Here is a 19540-nt window from a genome sequence, read left to right on the forward strand (position 1 = left end):
AGTAATCTTTTCTATTTTAATGAAGAAACTAAAGCAGATAGTTACAAAGAAATCTCCTTATGGGCCCAAAATGAATATCAGGACTACTTCCCAATATCCTAAAACCACAACTTGCAGAGCATGTGATGTGACTTTACTATCTACAGCAGTGCATTACTCTGGAAAATATAGAGAAGAAGGTGCAATGGGGAGGAATATTGTTTCTTGATGCTAAGTCTGCAGGCATAAGAAGGCAAAAGTAAAATTCTCACAAGGCTGAAACTAACTCACCATCATCATTTTGGAATTCACTTGGGTTGGAACTGTTGAGAGCAAATCAAGGATGTTAATAATGGCTCCCAGACTTCCAGGAGATGATTTGATTTCATGTTCCACATTGCCTGTGCTAATAGATAGATTCTGAAGGTACGTAGGAAGCTTCTCCTCCTGAGAGGGGCTCCTTATCAAAGCCTAGGAAGATGACAACAACAATAACAAAATTTTTCTGTCAGTCTAGTTATCAAATCCTATTGATCCATCCATGGCACAATCTCTCATAGCCATAGCATCCTTTTTTCTTTATTCTCACTGTCAATTCTATCACATGCACTTTAGCTTCCTAGGTATCCCTGTCTCCCCCTTATATAGCCCACTAGAATGACATTTCAGAAATGCCATTTTACCCTGTTATTCCCCTGATCAAAACATTCAGAAGTTTCCCAGTGCCCACAGGGAAAGTACAATCTCCTTTTCGACTTTGTCTAAGAGAAGTGTCTGTGTTTTACTTACCCCTGAGTCAGCAGACACCCGTAGTACATTCAGGGTTGATAAGTGAAGAAAGTCAAAGTCCTTGATGAACAGACTTTTACCTTTTAAATATCATCTCTTACCACTCACCTCTCTGAACTTTCCATCCTACCCAAAAAGGTCCACTTAGTGTCCCCAGAACACAGCTGTCTCTTTCTCCCCTCTGAGTTTTTATTCATGATCTCCCCATCTGAAATATTTCTCCACCTCTGCAAAAGCTGCTTGTCTAATGAAACTTTCTTTGCCTGGGAAGTCTTTCCAAGCTACTCAAATCCATCTTCTCATCCGAATTTATTGCCTATTTGTCAATATGGCATGTGCTTGCAGTAAATTTCCATGGTCTATCAGAATAATCTACTTATCTCTTAAACTAGTTATGTGTGCTATTAAGAATGGACTATTAATATTACACAAAACCTCACACATAGAAGGAGAACAATTAAATGTATGCTGAGCTAACAACTAATTGAAAAGAAAATGTAGGTAGATGTAATTGCTGGAAAACTAAAGTAGAAAGAGCTGCCTGCACAAAACAGACTTGCCACTCTTTGCTTTCTCTCATGTTGCTTCCCTTGATGAACATCAGAATGACTGCCCATCCCAGTTTTTGTGGGGCAGTTCTGCTTTATACATGCTTCCCCATGAAATCATTAATAGTGCCCCCTTCTAATCTCAAAAAGTATCCTGGTTTGGATAACGAATCATATGGTCATCTTATCTATAATGTTACACTTCTGTTTTCTAACTATCTAACTCCCACTCATAATTAAATAATGAACTCAACTTCTATGTTTAATGAGAGTTCCACCCTGGGGGAGTTCTTTCCTGTGAATGTATGTGTACTTCTTTTATTTAACATAGTTTTACATCTGTGACATCTCTACTAATGCCAACTTGTGTTTTAATTTCCCCATCTCTTCAATGAAATTATAAGCCCCTTAACAATGTGAGTCATGTGTTATAGTTTCTTATGTCTTTCTCATACCTACAATGTCTAACACAGTGCAAGTTCATAAAGCTCAACACAATAAGTATTCAATAAAAACATGTTGAATGGATAAACCGTGATTGACCAGTATGTCCTTTTTCCATTGGGAATTGTAGCGGTTTGATATAGTTATGAATTCCAAAAATAGATTTTGGATTGTGTTTGTAAACTGGTTTGAACCAGGCCATGATTAAGTTATGATTAGGGCTTTGATTGGGCCATGTCATTACGGTGTTGAGTCCCCTCCCCTTGGTGGGTGAGGACTCAGATAAAAGGCATGGCAAAGGATAGAGTTGGAGGGTTTTAATGTTGGAGTTTCGATGTTGCAGTTCAATGCTGAAGTCTTAAGTTGGAGCCCTGAGAAGCAAGCACACAGAGGAACGAGAAGCAAGCCCTAGGAAGAGCAAAAACCTGAGCCTGGAAAGAAGCCAGACCTGGGAAGAGAGGAATCCAGGAAGTCTGAACCCTGGTAGATGTCTGTAGCCATCTTGCTCCAACACGTGAAAATAGACTTTGGTGAAGGAAGTAACTTATACTTCATGGCCTGGTAAGCTCTTACTCCAAATAGAAACCCTTTATAAAAACCATCCAATATCTGGTATTTTGTATTAGCACCCCTTTGACTGACTAATACAGGAATGTATCTAGTATATAGAATTGGGATCAGGGCCCAATTTTGAGTTCAAGTTATAATTTCTATCTTTCTCAATTATGATAATTTATATCCCTAATGCTTTACTGATCAAGGTCCAAACCAAAAGCCATGTTTTTCTAGCAAAACTTCCTGATTATCCCTTGTCAAAATTAATGTGTATATTTCCTATGACACCAGAGGCCCACTCTGATTTACTTATTTTCCCTGACAGCACTTATACTAATGCTTTGTGCATAGGAAGGATTTTATTGAATTTGGTGGGAGACAAGATAATTAGACAAAAAACAAATTATCACCACCCCTTTTCCTCAGTTCTTCCATTTGTCAGAGGATTTAACCCTGTTGGTCTGAGGATGTCACCATTAGCTGTAACCCACTTGGTTACTTTACTAGTATTTATTTATTAAAATTCATGGAATTTTAGGAGATTCTAAATTACAGCAAATGAAGTGTGAGGTGACATATAATTATTTTGATGGAAAGAAAGGTATTTGTCCTGCCTTGTAGAAGCAACCTCTATTCCAGGTAAGCGAATCAGAGTAGTTCCCTCTTCAGGACTATAGGTGAGTGCTAAGGATGGAGGAAAGCTCATCCTATATAAATATAAAGCCCAACTTTTTTTTTTTTTTTTGCATTGATGCACCTTAATTTTGATATTGCTCCTCTTTCTGCAAAGGCTAAAGCTATTTGCTTGATCTTAAAATAATTCAAAGGAGAACAATAAGAGTAAGGATAATACCACTTGCCCCATGGAAGTATTGAAAACAAGATACCGTGAAGTTAAGGCCAAGGTATCAGCTGGTCCTAGAGCAGAACACACACTTCACTGCCGCCATAATTATATTTAAGCATTTCTAGAATTGCATCTCTTTGAAAATAAACAAATAAGAGGAGATTTCAGAGCAACATAAACCAGCCCAAGGCCCGTTTTCCTAAGTTTGAGAAATATAATAAACAAACAGATCTCTCAGAGAGCTCAGAGTCAAAAGTTTGACAGATCACCTTGGCTAGGCGGAGCAGACTGTTTATTGAGGCAGAGATGCAATCATTTCTCTTCACCTTCCACCTAGAGCCTTCACATTTGTAAGTGATAATCCCACCAATGGGATTACCAGGGCTGCTGGGAATATTTGAGAACTGGCATAACTTCTGGATGACTTTCCCAGGCTCCCCAACACCTATTATGGGGTCTTGGCATGTGATGTTCTTCCCTGCATTGGAAACATGGAAATAAAAGAGACAAGGAGGGGGAAAGATAGAGGACATAGGGTCAAGCCTAGAAAGAATTTCAAAGTTTGAATTCAATTTTCTCTTTACTTTCAGTGACCTCTTCTAAGGTACCCAATTTATTTTGCCTGTGATTTTCCAAAGCCCCTCACTGCTTCCCACACTAACCTCACTTCTTTAATCTGCACTTGCTTTTCTTAAAATAATTTTTCTGTTCCATTCCCCATCCCCAACCGCATTCCCCAAGAATCTTTTCTACTGTGTGTAAAATCCCAACCACAGGAAGTGATGAGCACCTAATGTGTGCCCATCCAAATACGAGATATTCAGTTCACCAGGAACCTGAAAGGCACAATGCCTTGGTACCTGAAGGTGCATTTTTGGCATATTGGAATCACCTGGGGAGCTTTTGAAGCTACCAATACCCAGTCTCCCTCCAGCCCAAGTAAATAAGAATCCCTAAAGGGTGGAAACCAGGAATCAGTTGTTTTTTAAGCTCCCCAGCTGATTACAATATGCTAAGGGTAAGAAGACCTGACTTAATTAGCAGTAGCACTTGCAGGCACCCATGACCTGAATTTTCCAGGAAATATTTTCAAGCATTTGTTCCTTCTGGTATTTCTTGAAGGTGACTCTTTTTCATCTTTACTCAAGACCAGGACTGAATGGGAAAATGACCTTCGTTGCAGAGTCTTGGGATGTCCAAGGAAATCTGACTCTGGTGAAGAGCAGATTTCTCCCTCATCAACATTTCTATTTAGCATTAATTGGGATTGAGGACACTGTACAAACTCTTAAAGACAATAAGTAAAACCTACTGGAAAAGGAAGTGGAATCTCTTCTTGGTATGCAGAACGAGGAGAACAAAGACAAGTGAAAAAACGTGTTGGCCCTGGCTAAGATGGAGAGATAATAAAGAAGTGACCTTGGTAGTCCCCTGGAAGGGGTATGCTTGCCAGGGAAAGGGGACAGTGACTAGAGACAGAGAACTCTAAATTGCTTCCTCTTTGGGTGTCCTAGGCCCAGCTACAAACTCATGTGAGAATGACATGAGTCATACAGTAAACTCGAATGAGCTTGCTGGTATTTCCATGGGATCCTTCAGATGTTAGATACTGAGAAGACTACAGGAGGGATTGCTCTGGTGGGAGTCCAGGACCATCATATACCCACTTTTGTTTTTATATTGCTACTGAAGAGGATTCTTTAGCATGGGTGCTTACAGAAATGGCTCCACAAACCATGACCTTTACCTTAAGATACTGTGTGGGGTCATATTGGCTCAGAGATCACAAAGGATGGGGTCAGTTACCTATTGCTTACATATCAATTCTTTTCTTGTAGCCCTGTATCAGGAAAACAGTGCTAGTGGGGATACCCTTCCTTGACTGAAACTTCAAAGTACAGTGTCAGCCCAACACATACACTGCACATTCTTATCTGCCCTGTAAACAGCTTAGTCTCCTAGACTCAGCTTAAATAGGATTTCATTTGCAAAAGCTATCTTGATCATTTCCTCCCCACCTACCATCAGCAGGGCTACACCCTCCTCTTCTGTTCACCATAACATCTCTACTTTAGCCCTTATCACATTATATGTGATAACTTTTTTTTTTTTAATTACATCCATCTCCCCTAGGCTTGAGGCCAGGGAACACGGCTTATTTTTTCCCCCACCCCAACCCTCCTTGTGGCTTTTTGCTTGCTGTCTGCTCTCTGTGTCCATTCATTGTGCGTTCTTCTTGTCTGTATTTATTTTTATTTATTCCCCCCCCCCCCCCTTTGCAGCTTGCTTGTTGTCTGCTCTCTGTGTCCATTCGCTGTGCTGTGCACTCTTCTGTTTTTGCTTGTCTCCCTTTTTGTTGCATCACCTTGCTGAGTCAGCCCTCCGCGGTGCATGAGGGCTGGGTGGTACCCTGTGGTGCTTGTGGGAGAGCTGGCCTTCACAAGGAGGCCCCAGGACATGAACCCAGGGCCTCCCATATGGTAGACGGGAGCCCAGCTGATTGAGCCACAGCTGCTTCCTGGCTTATTTCTTTTTAAATCTCCCATGCTTAGCTCAAAGCCTGCCCACACTAAAGAGGCTCAACCTATATTTATTGAATTAATGACTGAGGGGTTGAATGGATAAATAAATGCCTGCTCATGGCTAGAACATTTTAAAATAATTTAAAATGGTCTTACCAGGAACCAAATTAAGTTTCATAGATGAACTCCGGACTGAATTATTAGCAGCATTGGTAAAATAACAAAACATCTCAACATTTTTTGAACACCAAGAAGTCGAGTTTCCCATGAAATTGTATTTGTAGCACACTTGCTTTTCATTGACTTCTTTTGCTAAAGATAGAGTTATACAAATCATTAAGTCACAACATGATTATCAAAAGCACACATTTTAAAAATGATAACCCAATATGGATAAGCCTGTCTGAACTTATGTTTCCTTGTGCTTTTTATTTTTCCAGGAATGAGCCACAGGCTATTTTAATGTGGCTTTATCTATTTTATTTTTATCTCTGGCTCTTAGAAGTATGATCACATTTGCACATACGCTGGTCAGAAATTTTACCTTATTTTTGGACAATCAGAATACCTTCCCAGCATCACTCACCTATCCACATTCCATGACTCCCTGTGCATATATCCTATACTGACTTCACTGCATTGTTTTATAGTCACCTCTTTATAGGCCTGTTTCCTTCACTAGACCATAAGTACCTAGAGGACAAGTCCCATTCTTATTTAGTGCTGTGCCTACCAGGGTTAGCTCAGTGCCTGGCATAAAGAAAACACTGAATGCATGCATGTTGAACATATAATGTTGCAATGCTTGAATACTTCTGTATCCAAATTAATTCCTTGTCTCCCTACCTTCTCTAAACCCTCCAGTCTTACTCTTTGTGAGTTTCCCTCTTTTTGAACTTCCACTGTTCTTTCAATCTATATTACTCATTTTGGGTATTTAATTCTATGTGAATTGCCTTTTATGACACAGACCCTTCTAGATATTAATATATATATGCCACACTTTGGTTGTCTCCTTCTCACTACCCAGTATAGTGCTTTGCATATACCCTGCCCTCAAAGAATAGTTATTGAAAGAATTAATGGGCAGGTAAAGCCATCATGAAGGTGTGTGTGTGTTTTGAGAGTTTGGTTTGTGAACTCATATTTTGTTGTCCTTAATCTGTGCTACCCTGAGGGATCTGAATTGAGAGCACATTTCACAGTATTTTTGCCAGATGCTATGGTGTGCTACCAATGTACTACTTTAAATTACCTCCTCAGCTCGAAGTTTCCTGGACTACATAGGCAATATAAAGTCAAACACCACACTGAGGGAGACTTTTTTTCCCCCACCCAGAGAGGAGGCCAAGATCTTAACTCTAGCTAATGGATTTTGCTTTTTAGCTTATTCTTTCTCTGTGAACATGACCCTTTGAGGGTTCTGACATGACTTGGGGTAGGGGGAATGCCCCATTTACAGTTTAGGGAGCAAGGACCTTTCTTTTATGCCCTTCACAGCCTTAAACCCCAAGGTTTTCAGTTTCAGATATTGACAATGCCCCCCAGGAAAGCCTGAGCATTAGCTAAAGTTTATATCTCTATTTTTCTTTGCCTCTGTTGTTGGCCCTTGGTTATTTCTCTGACTTTCCTGGATGCTCAGCCACTCATTTAAAAGGAATTTTTTGTGGTAATTTTATAGCATGGTACTTTACATCATGGAGGAAAGAGTTATTGGAATATCTAGTCTGCTGTGATCAGGAAGTGGAAATCCCATACACGTTTCTTAATCCTGTCTTCAACAGCTCCCACTAAAAAGCCTGGATTCCATTCTGACAGACTTCCAAGATGTTATGTGAGCCACCAGTCACATGGCAAAATAGACTGTGACAAAGGCTCATGAGATTCTGCTGTGATATATCCTGTCTTTGATGCAGTCCCTCTGTTTCTTACCCCCTATTTTAAGAATGAATTTTTAAATTCTACACTCATGAAATAATGACCAAGTAATAGAAGAGTTGGTCTCTTACCAGCAGGAAAAGACAAGGATTCCATTTGGAAAGTAACTCTGTAGTCTTCGTCCTCCTCTATGCAGCACTTGAAGCTATGGGAACCTTTGCATGGAACAGAAGCTTCCAAAGGATCAACCATGATATTTGACTGTAGAGGCAGTGGGTGAACAGTGATGTCTTTAGTTGCCACACTGTATGAATTCTTATATCTAAAGATACAGTGATAGGTTCCTGAATGGAAGGAAGAAAAGATACGATGTAATGAAATAATGACCTCTAAAAGACATTTATTTGCTGGGAATGTTAAGAGGAAGCTTAGTTTTTACCTATCAGATTTGTTTCATTGTACAATACACCTTCCAGGACACTGGAAGAGAAAGTGCTTGATTGACTCCCTTCCTGGGTTCTCCATGAAGTTGAAGAGCTAACCAATAGCCACCTAAATATTCACTTAGTTTTGAATAAAATTAAGTGGTTTATCCAAGGTCATGCAGTTGTTAGGGGTGGACCAGGCTCCTGATTCTTATGCCAAGGTTCTTTCATTTCACCCAGAGAATAAATGGGAATTTTGGTGTGTGTTGGGGTAGGGATTTCTTGGAAGAGTGTTGTTGGGCTGATGGAGTGCTGGGGTGCCCGTTCCCCCTACCCACCCTCACACACACACCTCTAAGGGAGCAGGCACCTCAGTTTCTGGAACCCCGTGGCACCATGAAGGAGTGTGGTGAGAGAGAGAGGGTTCTTGAGAGAGCTTGACTTGTGACCCTGGAGTTTGATGACTGACTTTTATCTAGAAAAGTATAAAGATGAGAGACTGGCAGACCTAGTTAGAGAGAAGAGAGAGGACTGCGGCAGTAGCAGCCTACACACTCAGCGTTTGGTGAGGCAGATTGGACACTATGGGAAGGATTTGGATTGAGCTTCTTGAAAAGATCTTATTAAATCAGACATAATGCCCAGGGCCATCAGAGGACCAGTCACCATTTGAGCCACTGCCACAGAGATGCTAGAGCAAGATTATAATTGCAACAAGAGTTAAGTAAGACCTTTAGTTTTTCTTCACATTCCTTCACTTTTCCCAACCTGGGGAGCCAGAAGCAGACCTGGCCAGTGAGAAAAGAGGTAGAACAAGGATAGAAGGAAAAGTCCTTTCAACAGCTTTCCTCTTTATTGGGAAGGAAGGAGGTTTAAAGTGGGCATAGAATGAACAGATAGTAGATTTTAGGTCAGAATAGATTTTTCAGTACCTGAGTATGGGACCGTTTAAATAGTTTAGTGTGACTGGGAAAACTTTTGAATAAAATAGGTTTGAAGTCAATTTGGGGAAAAAAGTACTCTCCTTCCTGATCGTACACTATCAAGTTCATCCCAAACAATAACTAGCCATTTTTGTAACATTATCTAGGACTTATATGAAAAAGTAAAGGGGACACGGCACTCAAAGGATCTGGGCTGATTAACCTTATAGTCAATTAAAGGCAGTAGATTAAGAGCGCTCATCTGTAGCCAGCAGTAAATTTGCACCCTGGTTCTGTGCCTAGATGTGCCTTGCTTAAGTTACTTCACCTTACTAGGGCTCAGTGTCCTTATCTGTAAAATGGGATAGTAGCAGCACCATCCTCAAGGTTTATTGTATTAAATGAATAATACATTAAAGACTTAGCACTGGGCCTTTCACGTAGCAAGTCCTCATTAAATGTTAGCTATTATTGTGGCAGTTCTGTCTACTAAATTCCTGTTGCATTCAAAAACTAGGATTTCCTTCCAACATGAGGAATGTATAGAGGTAAACAGAAATAAAAGTACTCCTTGCTTTAAAACCAGGCATGTGAAATGCTTACCTAATGTTTTTCGACCATAGTTAGGTGAAACACTCTCAAGGGTCTGGTAAAAGTTCTTTAAAAAAAAAAAAAATTCCTCTAAATTTAATGGCAAACACATGGGCCCTGGAGTCAGAGAGACCCAGTCCAGATCCTGGCTGTGTAAATTAAGTTGTGTAAATTTAGGCATAGTCATTATTCTTTCTGGGCCTCAGCTCCCTCGTCTGTGAAATGGGAATAATGACATTTCCCCCAACTACTGTGGCATTAAATGTGAGGCCCTAAACTATGGTTGGCATAGGTTATGCCATCATGGCACGTTCTCGGGGAGTCGGGAAGGCGCAACACGGAACGCAGGCTTTCACTCACCGTTCCACTCCCTTGTTGAGGTCCCGACCCTCAGCACTGATTCTGCTCTATCAGGATACCTCCTCGTGGTATAAAATCTTCGATATACTTTAATTCCAGCAGAAGTGTTCCAGTACACCTCATCAAAGTTACTCACATCACTGATGCACTTTATAGAAAAATTTTGTCCCTCAGAAACAGAAATTGGGCCCGGGGTTATTGTTACGTTGGCTGAAAAGAATGCAAATAAAACACAAAACAAAACCAACAAGTTCCAATGTTTAGTCTTTCTGGTGACATTGACGCGAGTGAAATTTAAGATAAAGACAGAAAAAAAGTGACCGCCCTGACTCTACTTCTGTCAACGGGAGATTGGTACCTTGCTGCTCCCGGGCTTTACTTGTTTCTAGGCTGATTCCGGTGGTGCTCTGAACTGTACTCATTTCCATCACATGCCTTAGGAACTCGTGCACTTCCCTTTTGTGGCTGGGATTATCTCCTGATGATCAGCAGGGCAAAAGGTTGCAAACTTAGGGGTGTTGACTTAACCCAATCTCCCCTCCAACCTCCTCTAACACCTCAAGGTAGAGTAAAAGCCTCGGTTCTCCAAAGCATCTGTTTCTTAACTCTTTTAAGACACCACATCGTCTTTTGTGTTTTAGTTTCACTCTTTCCTAATCTCTCCTCTATACAAATGTGAGCTCATCAAGAGCAGGGGCTATCTTCTGTGTCTTCGCATCCCCAGCACTTAGCACTGTGTTCAGGACACGGTCAGTTCTTAATAAGTGACTTCTGAATGAGGAAAAGAGTGATTTCCAGAAGGACAGTCTAAGTAGAAGGATCATATTGTTTATTGTCCAAATAGTTACACCTGGACTGTCTCGGGCAAACTGGGATAAGTTCCTCTTAGACTCATGAGGAATGATGCACCTAACCTGTTAACAACGACCCCTACATCGATAAAGTTTAAATAAATACCCCATTATTTTTAGCTCTGATTCTGTCTTTCCACTTCTCTTGGAACGTATCTTTTACATAAATGACATTTCAAATATTATTCTTAAAATTTTTTTTTTTTATTTTTAGAGAAACTTAAGATTGCATAAATATTACATAAAAATATAGGGGGTTTCCATAAGCCCCATCCCTCCCCCACTTTCCCTCATTAACAACATCTTTCATTAGTGTGGTACATTTGTTACAATTGATGAACACATAGTGAAGCATTGTTACTAGCCATGGTCTATAGTTTCATTATAGTTTACACTCTGCCCCACACAATCTTCTAGGTTATGACAAAATGTATAATGACCTGTGTCCATCATTGCAGTGCCGTGCAGGACAATTCCAATGTCCCGAAAATGCCCCCATATTACACCTATTCTTCCCTCTCCCTCCCCTCAGAACTTCTGGTAGCCACTGCCTTTATATCTGTGATAAAAGTTCTTCCATTGTCAGAATATAAATCTATAATAGAATAATAATATCTACTTTAGCCCATTGTTCATTCTTCAATCTTGAAATATTATTCTTAATCATTATTTTTTAAAATCGTGGTTTTCTCTAGTACCCTTTGGAAGTTTGCATTCAAGTGTTTAAATACGGCCCCAAAGTCACTCAAACATAGTCAAAAGTGTCCCTGGCCTTGGCCTCACTGGCTGCAGGGACCTCGAGATGGTCCATAAGGGGAGGCTGTTTCTGAGAGTGGAAAAGGCTCAGGAAACCAGGAAGCCAGTTTCCTTGATTCTCAGATGAGGACCAAACTACCAGAGAACTGGCTGTCAGCAAATGCTAAACAGGTCCTCAAGACAGCCAACAGCCCACATAATCAACACAACTCCCAGTGTCAGAATTTGGAGTGAATAACTGCTCTCAATTTAGGAAACTGCAAATTGCCCAAAACAGCTATGAACTCTTCCAGGACAATGATTTTTCAGATAAACCTAAAATGATCTTCAAAAAATCACTGTCACAATAACAGGAAAAAGATGAACAGTAACAATTATTTTTATATCAGTCTCCAGTTGCTCAAGAGGGGCCTGATAATTTATCCAAATAGTTCATTTCTGTCAGATGTGTGGGTAAACAAGTTTGCTTCATTTTTGCAGAGATGGGTGAAGCTATAATATTTTATGATATGAAAAGTGAATTAGTGGACATATAAGAAAAACTCTTGTCCCAACGTAAAATTATCATAATGTCTCAGATTATTAAAATTTATCTGCAGCATTTTCTCTAGAATAGGTGACTTAAGAGAGGAAGGATGGTGGAAGGAGGTGAGAACCGTGAAGTGAACCAGGCAGTTGAAACTCAAGAGAAAGCGAGAATGGGATTATGGGAAGAAAAGGGAAGAATCAGGGACATTATCCTTATTATAAATTCAGTTATTAAATAGGACTAATCTAAGTGTGCAACTCCACCTCCCAGTCCATATTCTGTCTTACCAGTACAATGTAAACTTGCCTTCCCTGCAGGCACCATTTCCCACACTTACCCAGACTAATTTTTAAAAGACTTCACCTGAATTAAAATGGCAGATGGGGAAATCCACTCCTATCTCCCATTGAGTGATTTGTCCCAACCACGCTCCCACTCCCAGGGAAGGTCCTGGTTTATTTTGCTCATAGACATTCCTAGCTGATTGGCTGTCCTTGTTTCAGGGTGCAACATATTGATGGCTAAAGTTTTTAGGAAGAGAGCCCTTACCCGTAGAGGTGAACGTTACGCCTACATCCTTACTGCCTCTGGCTCCATGGGCGCTGATGAACTCACACGTGTAAACGACTCTCGTTCCAGATGATCCGCTTGGGCATTGGGTCCCATCCGCCTTGATGGTGTACCTGCTACAACTGGAATTTGGGTTTGTTTCAGGGTTTCCTGCAATGACATAAGCATTCTTTTGTTGTCACAGCTGGCTAGTCCTCCAGTTTAGTAGCAAAGAGGCCAAATCAGTAAAAAAAAAATCACTACTTAAATTTTGGAATACAGAAGTAGGATAGCCCTTAGAAATTGGAGCCGAGTTGCCTGGTATCAGATCCCAAACTCTACCACTTACTTGGAGGGTATTGTTGAGAAAGTTACTTACCTGCATCTCTGTTTCTCCAGATGTAAAATGGGAATAACTAATAATAGCTTATGACTGTTGTCAGGTTAAATGAACTAATATAATATATATAAAACCCTTAGAACCAATGCCTGACTAAAGCCTTCCCCTAACAAAGATGACATTGGTGATGGTCATTGGAATGTGAAAGAAAAAGAGGAGCAAGGTGTTTGGGTATGATTTCAATTGGAAGGAAAAATATGTGGGATTATTTAGATGACTGTTATTGAAAGGAAGATGAAATGAGAGCAGGGCATCTGATACACATCTCATTTGAGAAACATTTTCATAGTCTGTTCCCTGTATGTTTTAGTGTAAGCTTCAACTTCATGCTTTCTCAGGTTATCTGCAGTTTCCCTAAAATATGTTTTCTATACCTTTCCATTCCCCAAAATGCTATGTTCTTCTAGCCATCTTTACCTCTTGCCTAGGGTTCTAATTTTCAGGGTTGTGCATTGTACATTTTAATTTTTTTAAATGTTAACTCTGGGATTTATTCCCTGAGAAATCTGTTTCTTGACTTTGTTACCAGCTGGTGATAAAACAGAAATTTTCTTGAGTCTCAGGAGCTAACAAAACCAGGCAAACTTAGGCAAAAAACACCATTTCCCATCTTTGCCAGTTGGTCTTGCATTGACTGGAGCTCTCTGTCAGAGCTCAGCTCTCCTATCAGGAAGGTCAGCTCAAGGTAAATGCAAGGTACAGGGTCCTCCCTGTCTGTTCTGAGCCTGTGATTTTTCCTGGGCTTGTGCTTTAGTGGCCTCAGGAGTTTGCCTATTGATAGTCATTTGAATGCCCTCCTCTGCTTCCCAGGAAATAACCCTTTTTCTTTCCAGGTGTGCCACTGTGGATCTAAAGCAGGTAAGCCTTTTCCCCAGAGTATCCACCTCACTTGTTTATTGTACTGATTTCATTGTCTTAAGCTGCTTTTGTCTGAAGGATAAATTCTAGGAGTGGGGGACACAAGAAAGGAGTTTCCCAAGTCAGTCTTTCCCATTCAGATAAAGGCTAGAGACCCACAAAAGGAGTGCTGGCTGGCTCCAGACTGCCTTGGAAGGGGATGAAAGAGGGGCCAGGAAGGGTGCCAGTAACTTCTTCCATGGCTCCCCAAAGCTGTGCTTTCTTGACTCGACTCCTACCCACCAATGCATATCTCCAGCTATCCTCTGCAGCTGTAAGGAAGCACACTCTCTTAGGTCTCCTCGGCCACTATTGTCCAGGACGGCCTTTGTTCAGAGCCAGGCCCCCAGAAATCAGAAGTAGCTATTCATAAGTGGTGATCAGCAATTGGCCCACTTCCCCCACCCCCTGGATCTTGGGAAGTGGATTTTTATGTCCCTCTCTGGCACCAGCAAGTTATGCCAGGGGCCAGACCAATGCTGCCTGCCAGGGGTTGGACAATAGTAACTGTCACATGGAGAGAGAAATTTACTAGTAGTTACCATAATTTACCAGCCTCTTCCTCCTGCTCTTCCCTAGATGCTATACACTGTTCTACTGGACTCTGGAGTTTTGAAATCATTGATTCAGATAGTTTCTGCCTATTTAATGGTTTTTCTGGTGGAGGGACTTGTTCCTGGAGCTTCCTATTCCACCTTGTCTCACTGAGAAGTCTCTATTCTCTTAAATGTTGGTTTCCCCAAGATATTGATCAAGAGTTCTGATACGGACCCATTTCTCACCTTCCTCTCTACTTTCTCCCTGGGCAAGCTCATCTACACATGTGGCTCCTATTATGTCCTTTTAAGAAACTCCGGTAACAAATTCCCAATTGCCCACTTGACAGCTTATGTACTTCTAATTCAACATGTCCAGTAAAGACCTCATCCTTCTGTTCTCCTCACAAAGCCTGCACATTTTCCACTGTTTCCTTCTATCAAAGGCAGTTTCCTAAAAAGATCTTAAAGTCATCTCTAATTACTTTTATTTCTTTCCCTGCCACATCCAGTCCATTGTGAAAATCTTTTAGATTATATCTCTGAAAAATCTCACAACTCTCTCATCCACTCTAATCCATGGCCACTTGCTCAGTTGTCTGCCCATTTACATATTGGATTTCTATTTTCAGTCATTTGCCCTTCCAGGAAATTTTCTATAGCACCTTAAACTTTATTTTTCTAAAGTTCAGCTCTAACCATCTGACTTTGCTCCCTTTACCTTTAAAATCTTACCATTGCCTACTGAATAAAGTAAAATATGGATAATACTGTATGTGCATTTATTCACAGTATAGTTTCAATCTGCCTCTACTTTTATCACATTCTATATCCCTCTCCTCATCTTATTTTTCAGAAAATCTAGGTCATGTCCTATACTTTTAATATACCATTCAGCTTTCCCTCTCTCCTTCTGTGCCCACACATGGAATATTTTCCTTCTCTCTGCCTCCTGTTGGTTCTTACTCATCCTTCAAGGCCCAGCTTTCTCAGCAAACTGATGTGCAAGACAATGAGCTATGCAGGATGGAGCATATAAAGAAATGTACAGAAATAATTATCACAAGCAGTAGAGAGGCTCCATTGTAGTACTAGAAAAACCCAGTGTAGCTTAAATATTAAAGCATTGTACTGAACCTTATAACGTTAGAAACATTCAGTGTGACACTTCCTCACCCAACAGGAGGCACACAGAGCTAAACAGATTTAGTTCCACCAAAAATGTGTAACTATGTGCTTCCTCGCCTGTCACCTTTACTGGCATCAGTCATTATCTTCATCTTTACATCTGAACCGCTCCCCATCTTTATCAACCCAAGATGACCCAACCCCTGGCAGCAGGTATATTTTAAGATTAACTAAGAAAGCAAAAATTATTTTTTCTGGACCCTCCTTAGAATTGTCACTCTGATAGTTAACTTCCTTTGTTTCAACAAGTATAAATGCTGTAAGAAAAACCCTTAACAGGCAGGCTGATCTGAGTTTGTACATCCCTGGTCTCCTGCTGGCGAGTAAAGCCACTTTTTCTTCCTAACCTAGTTTGGTGTGTCTGTCTATTCTGCTGTGCCAAGTGAACGAACCCAGTAGAGGGTCACCCTGGCCCCTCTTCATCATAGGAGAGAAATAAATATATGATGGAGATTAAAGGAGGGAAGTTCTGTTTGGGAGATTCCGGAAGATCTCAAAGCAGAGGGGAGATTTGCTCTAGGCCTTGAAAGACCTTTAGGGTTTTAATAGATAGAAAAGGTATTCTATGTGCATGCTGTGTGTTTTTAAATCAGTACTTCTTGGAGAACTTTGCTTCCCATTAAGCTGCTTCTTGGACCGGTGCTGGGTTGGGGAGGTGGGAGCACGATAAGCTGTGTGGGTTCCAAGCCCCCAGCCTTCTTTTTTTCACTAGAGCAGCTCCACTCTGGTCTGTTTACCCATCAGACCAGTGGTTCTCAACTGGGAGTGATTTTACCTCCCAAAGGGTCATTGGCAAGGTCAGGACACGTTTTTGGTTGTGGCAACAGGGATGCGACTGGTATCTAGTGGGAAGAGGCCAAGAATACTGCTAAACATCCTAAGATGCATAAGAGAGCCCTAACAACAAAAAAATTTTCTGACCCAAAATGTCAATAGCATCAGGGTTGATAAACCCTGCAGTAGACAGCCATATAAGATTTTGCTTGAAGAAAGGATTCTACAGTTATATGAGAAAACCCTTGGTGTAAGCAAAAGCACAGGGCAACGGCATAGAGATCTTGTTCAGGGAACAAAAAGGAGTTCTGTTAGATGGAATCATGGAGGGGAAAAGTGGAGACAAGGCTCCAAACAGAGGATGAAATCAGAAAACAAAAGCCAGACCCAGGAATCTCCTTCCATTTCCTACAATACCCTGGGGCTGTGCAAGTCAGTCCTATGTGAAGGTACTGAATGCAGCTTCTAAATGTGTGCTTTGCTTGCTGGAGAAGAGACAGCAGACACAAGTTTGGTGCTTTGGATTAGGTAATACTCAATAAGGGTTTCCCACCACACTGAGGAAAATCAAAGGGATGGGCTCTTGAAGGTATCATCATCATCAGAATTGTTATTTGTGGCAGATTCAATGTATTCAGCTCTGATGTAAATGTTTATACTTATCATCTCTGTTTTTCTGCCCACCCCATCACCAAATATCTTGGGAACTAGGAACCATTATCCCCATTTCACAGATGAAGTCTGGGAGTCAAGGAGGTTACCTAACTTGCCCTGCATAGGCAGAGGCCTCGTGGTAGGGACAGCAGTTCCATATGGCTCATTAATGCTAAAAATAGATATTGGATTAAGTTTGTTAACTGGTCTGCACCTGGGCGTGATTAAATTATGATTAGGGCTTTGATTGTGCCACATCAGTAGAGTGTTGAGTCTCCGCCCCTTGGTGCATGGGGACTCACAGATACAAGACATGGCATAGGACAGAGTTGGAGTTTTGCTGCTGAAGTTCTGAGCTGAAGCCAGGAAGTGAACACACAGGAGAACACAGAGGAAAAGAGATGGCTCCTTAGACACGGTAGAAGCCCCAGGGAAAGAGACAGAGCCTGTCACCTGAGAGTCTACAGCTGGGCTTGTGGAGAAAACAGAGGAGCTGAGCTGAGAGAGAAATGAACCCTGGGAAGAGATGAACCCAGGAAGAATGAACCCTGGCAGATGTCCGCAGCCGTCTTGCTCCAACATGTGGCAACAGACTTTGATGAGGGAAGTAACTTATGCTTTATGGCCTGGTAACTGTAAGCGCCTATTCCAAATAAATACCCTTTATAAAACCAACTGATTTCTGGTATTTTGCATCAGTACCCCTTTGGCTGACTAATACAGTAGGGGTAGGAGTAAAGCTTTTCCTTACTAAACACAGTCTTTCTCAAAACACAGTTTGAAATTTTTTTTTTCAGGATAAAAGTCTTGGCTCAAGTTCTTTCTTTTACTTTTTTTAAAACCAATTTTTTGGGAGCTTTCAAGGGTAGAGGAATGGCTACTTAAATTCGGATTTGGCTGTGGCATCTTTAGGAGCACATGGAGAAACACTGAGGAGAAGGAAAAAGAGCAATGGGCTGCTGGGAGGAGGAGCCCTTTGCCCCTGGCGGGGAGATCCTGGGCAGCGCAGTTAAAATCTCAAGTTTCCTCATGTGTGCAATGAAAGGCCAGACTAAATCCGTGCTTCTCACCTGCCTCTGCCCAATAAAATTACCTTTGAGTTCTAAAAATAGACCACTTCCTCAGACCCAACCCAGAGAGTCTAATTTATTTGCTCTAGGATGAGGCCCTGAGAGCTGGTCTTTTAAAAAAAAACCACCTGGAAGGACCATCAAGGTGGAGAGGCTGCCTCTGGCAATGTTACTGGCTACTTCTACTTGCTTCTCTATTAACCTGGCCTCCTGCTAGTGCCACTTTATAAAATGACTTGAAAGCCCCCTCGCCAATTTCAACTCAATAAAGGAAAAGCAGTCAACCTGACTTCTTTGTCTCCTATTTATGCCTTATTTGGTTCCAAAAATAGATATATTCAGAGAACACACAAGCACACACAATCACTAACATGCATAAAAGCGTAAGGTTTCAAGTGAGGCAATTGGGAAGAAGAATCAAGAGGGGAGGTCATGAGGATTGGCTCCTCTCCCCCAAAGTCACTGGGGCTGCTGCTAACAGCCTGTCAAACAGGAGCTGATGCTTCCCTGGAAAAATTTAATTGTTTTATGAAGATGCTGCAGGACGTGGGCCAAGAGAGTAGGGTAGGCAGGGCCTAGAAGAGGTTTTTGAGCCCATATCAAAACTGTTCTAACTTGTAGGCAGAGAGAGAATTGTCACTGTTATTTTTTATTGCTGTAGCAAATAGAGCTGTGGTTAGTCTATAAACTCTGTTGCTCTTAAATTCCCCCAGCTTGTCAAAATATTCCTATATAGGCAAAGCTAGCACTGGATACAGGTAAAGTAGAAGCTGCAATAATAATAATTATTATCATTACCATTTCTATCATTCCTAAGTCATAGTAGTACTACTCTTACTTCTGCCTCTGCTACCATTAATGCCATTAGTCAGTGCCCAGCATGCCGCGGTTTGAAAAATCCCAGTAAGGTCTCTCTATTCAAAAAAGACCTGTCTCCTAAAGGTAGAGATTCAGTGATTGTTGATTACTTCCTTCCCATTTGATCCCTTCTGAGGTTGCTTTGAAAATGCAACTTTTTCTGAGAGGAGATTACACTTTCAGTTCCAAATGCTTTGGGGTGAATTACTTTGCTGGATTGCTTCAGCCTGACCTGGAAAAATGAGTGCTAAAAGAACTTGTGGAATTTGAAGACAGAGAGCTGAAGAGAGGGGCCAACAAGGGAAGGAGAAGGCAGGGGTAGAGTGCTGCGAACAGAAGCTGAATTCATCAGAGAACCCACTTGCAGGTCCCCAGCGACCAGCCCTGCTGCAGGAGATCCATTGCTCTGCAGCTGGTTCAGCCTGCAGTGTCCCTGAGAATGTCTGAAGAAGTGGTGGCCGCAGAGAGTTCTCTGAGCATCTGCACCACAGACTTCCTGGTTTCTTTGCCAGAGGGTGAGGTTTTTCACCTCTCAGAGCTGAAGACTTAAAATCAGTACCACAGGAACTTTGCAAGGTCTTTCTTCCATCTGTCAATGACTTTACAATGCTTGCACC

The 19540-nt window shown here is 41.3% G+C and overlaps 1 protein-coding gene across 16 annotated transcripts in view; it reads right to left on the reverse strand.

Annotated features, from left to right (window-relative positions):
- Positions 1-19540, reverse strand: part of ADGRF5 (adhesion G protein-coupled receptor F5) — a 110138-nt gene that overhangs the window by 10215 nt on the left and 80383 nt on the right. For 8 of the 16 annotated variants that reach the window (XM_071218498.1, XM_004452800.5, XM_071218496.1 and 5 more), the window contains exons 11-17: positions 12547-12717; positions 10220-10339; positions 9862-10071; positions 7694-7906; positions 5841-5996; positions 3432-3640; positions 271-450 (exon numbers count right to left, since the gene is read on the reverse strand). In XM_071218498.1, the coding sequence (XP_071074599.1) occupies positions 271-450; positions 3432-3640; positions 5841-5996; positions 7694-7906; positions 9862-10071; positions 10220-10339; positions 12547-12717 (1259 nt within the window). The remainder of the gene's footprint in view (positions 1-270; positions 451-3431; positions 3641-5840; positions 5997-7693; positions 7907-9861; positions 10072-10219; positions 10340-12546; positions 12718-19540) is intronic. The other 8 variants (XM_058306852.1, XM_071218502.1, XM_071218500.1 and 5 more) reach the window with 1 other exon arrangement.

The sequence above is a fragment of the Dasypus novemcinctus genome, chromosome 11, assembly GCF_030445035.2.
Source record: "Dasypus novemcinctus isolate mDasNov1 chromosome 11, mDasNov1.1.hap2, whole genome shotgun sequence".
In the NCBI taxonomy this organism is placed as follows: domain Eukaryota; kingdom Metazoa; phylum Chordata; class Mammalia; order Cingulata; family Dasypodidae; genus Dasypus; species Dasypus novemcinctus.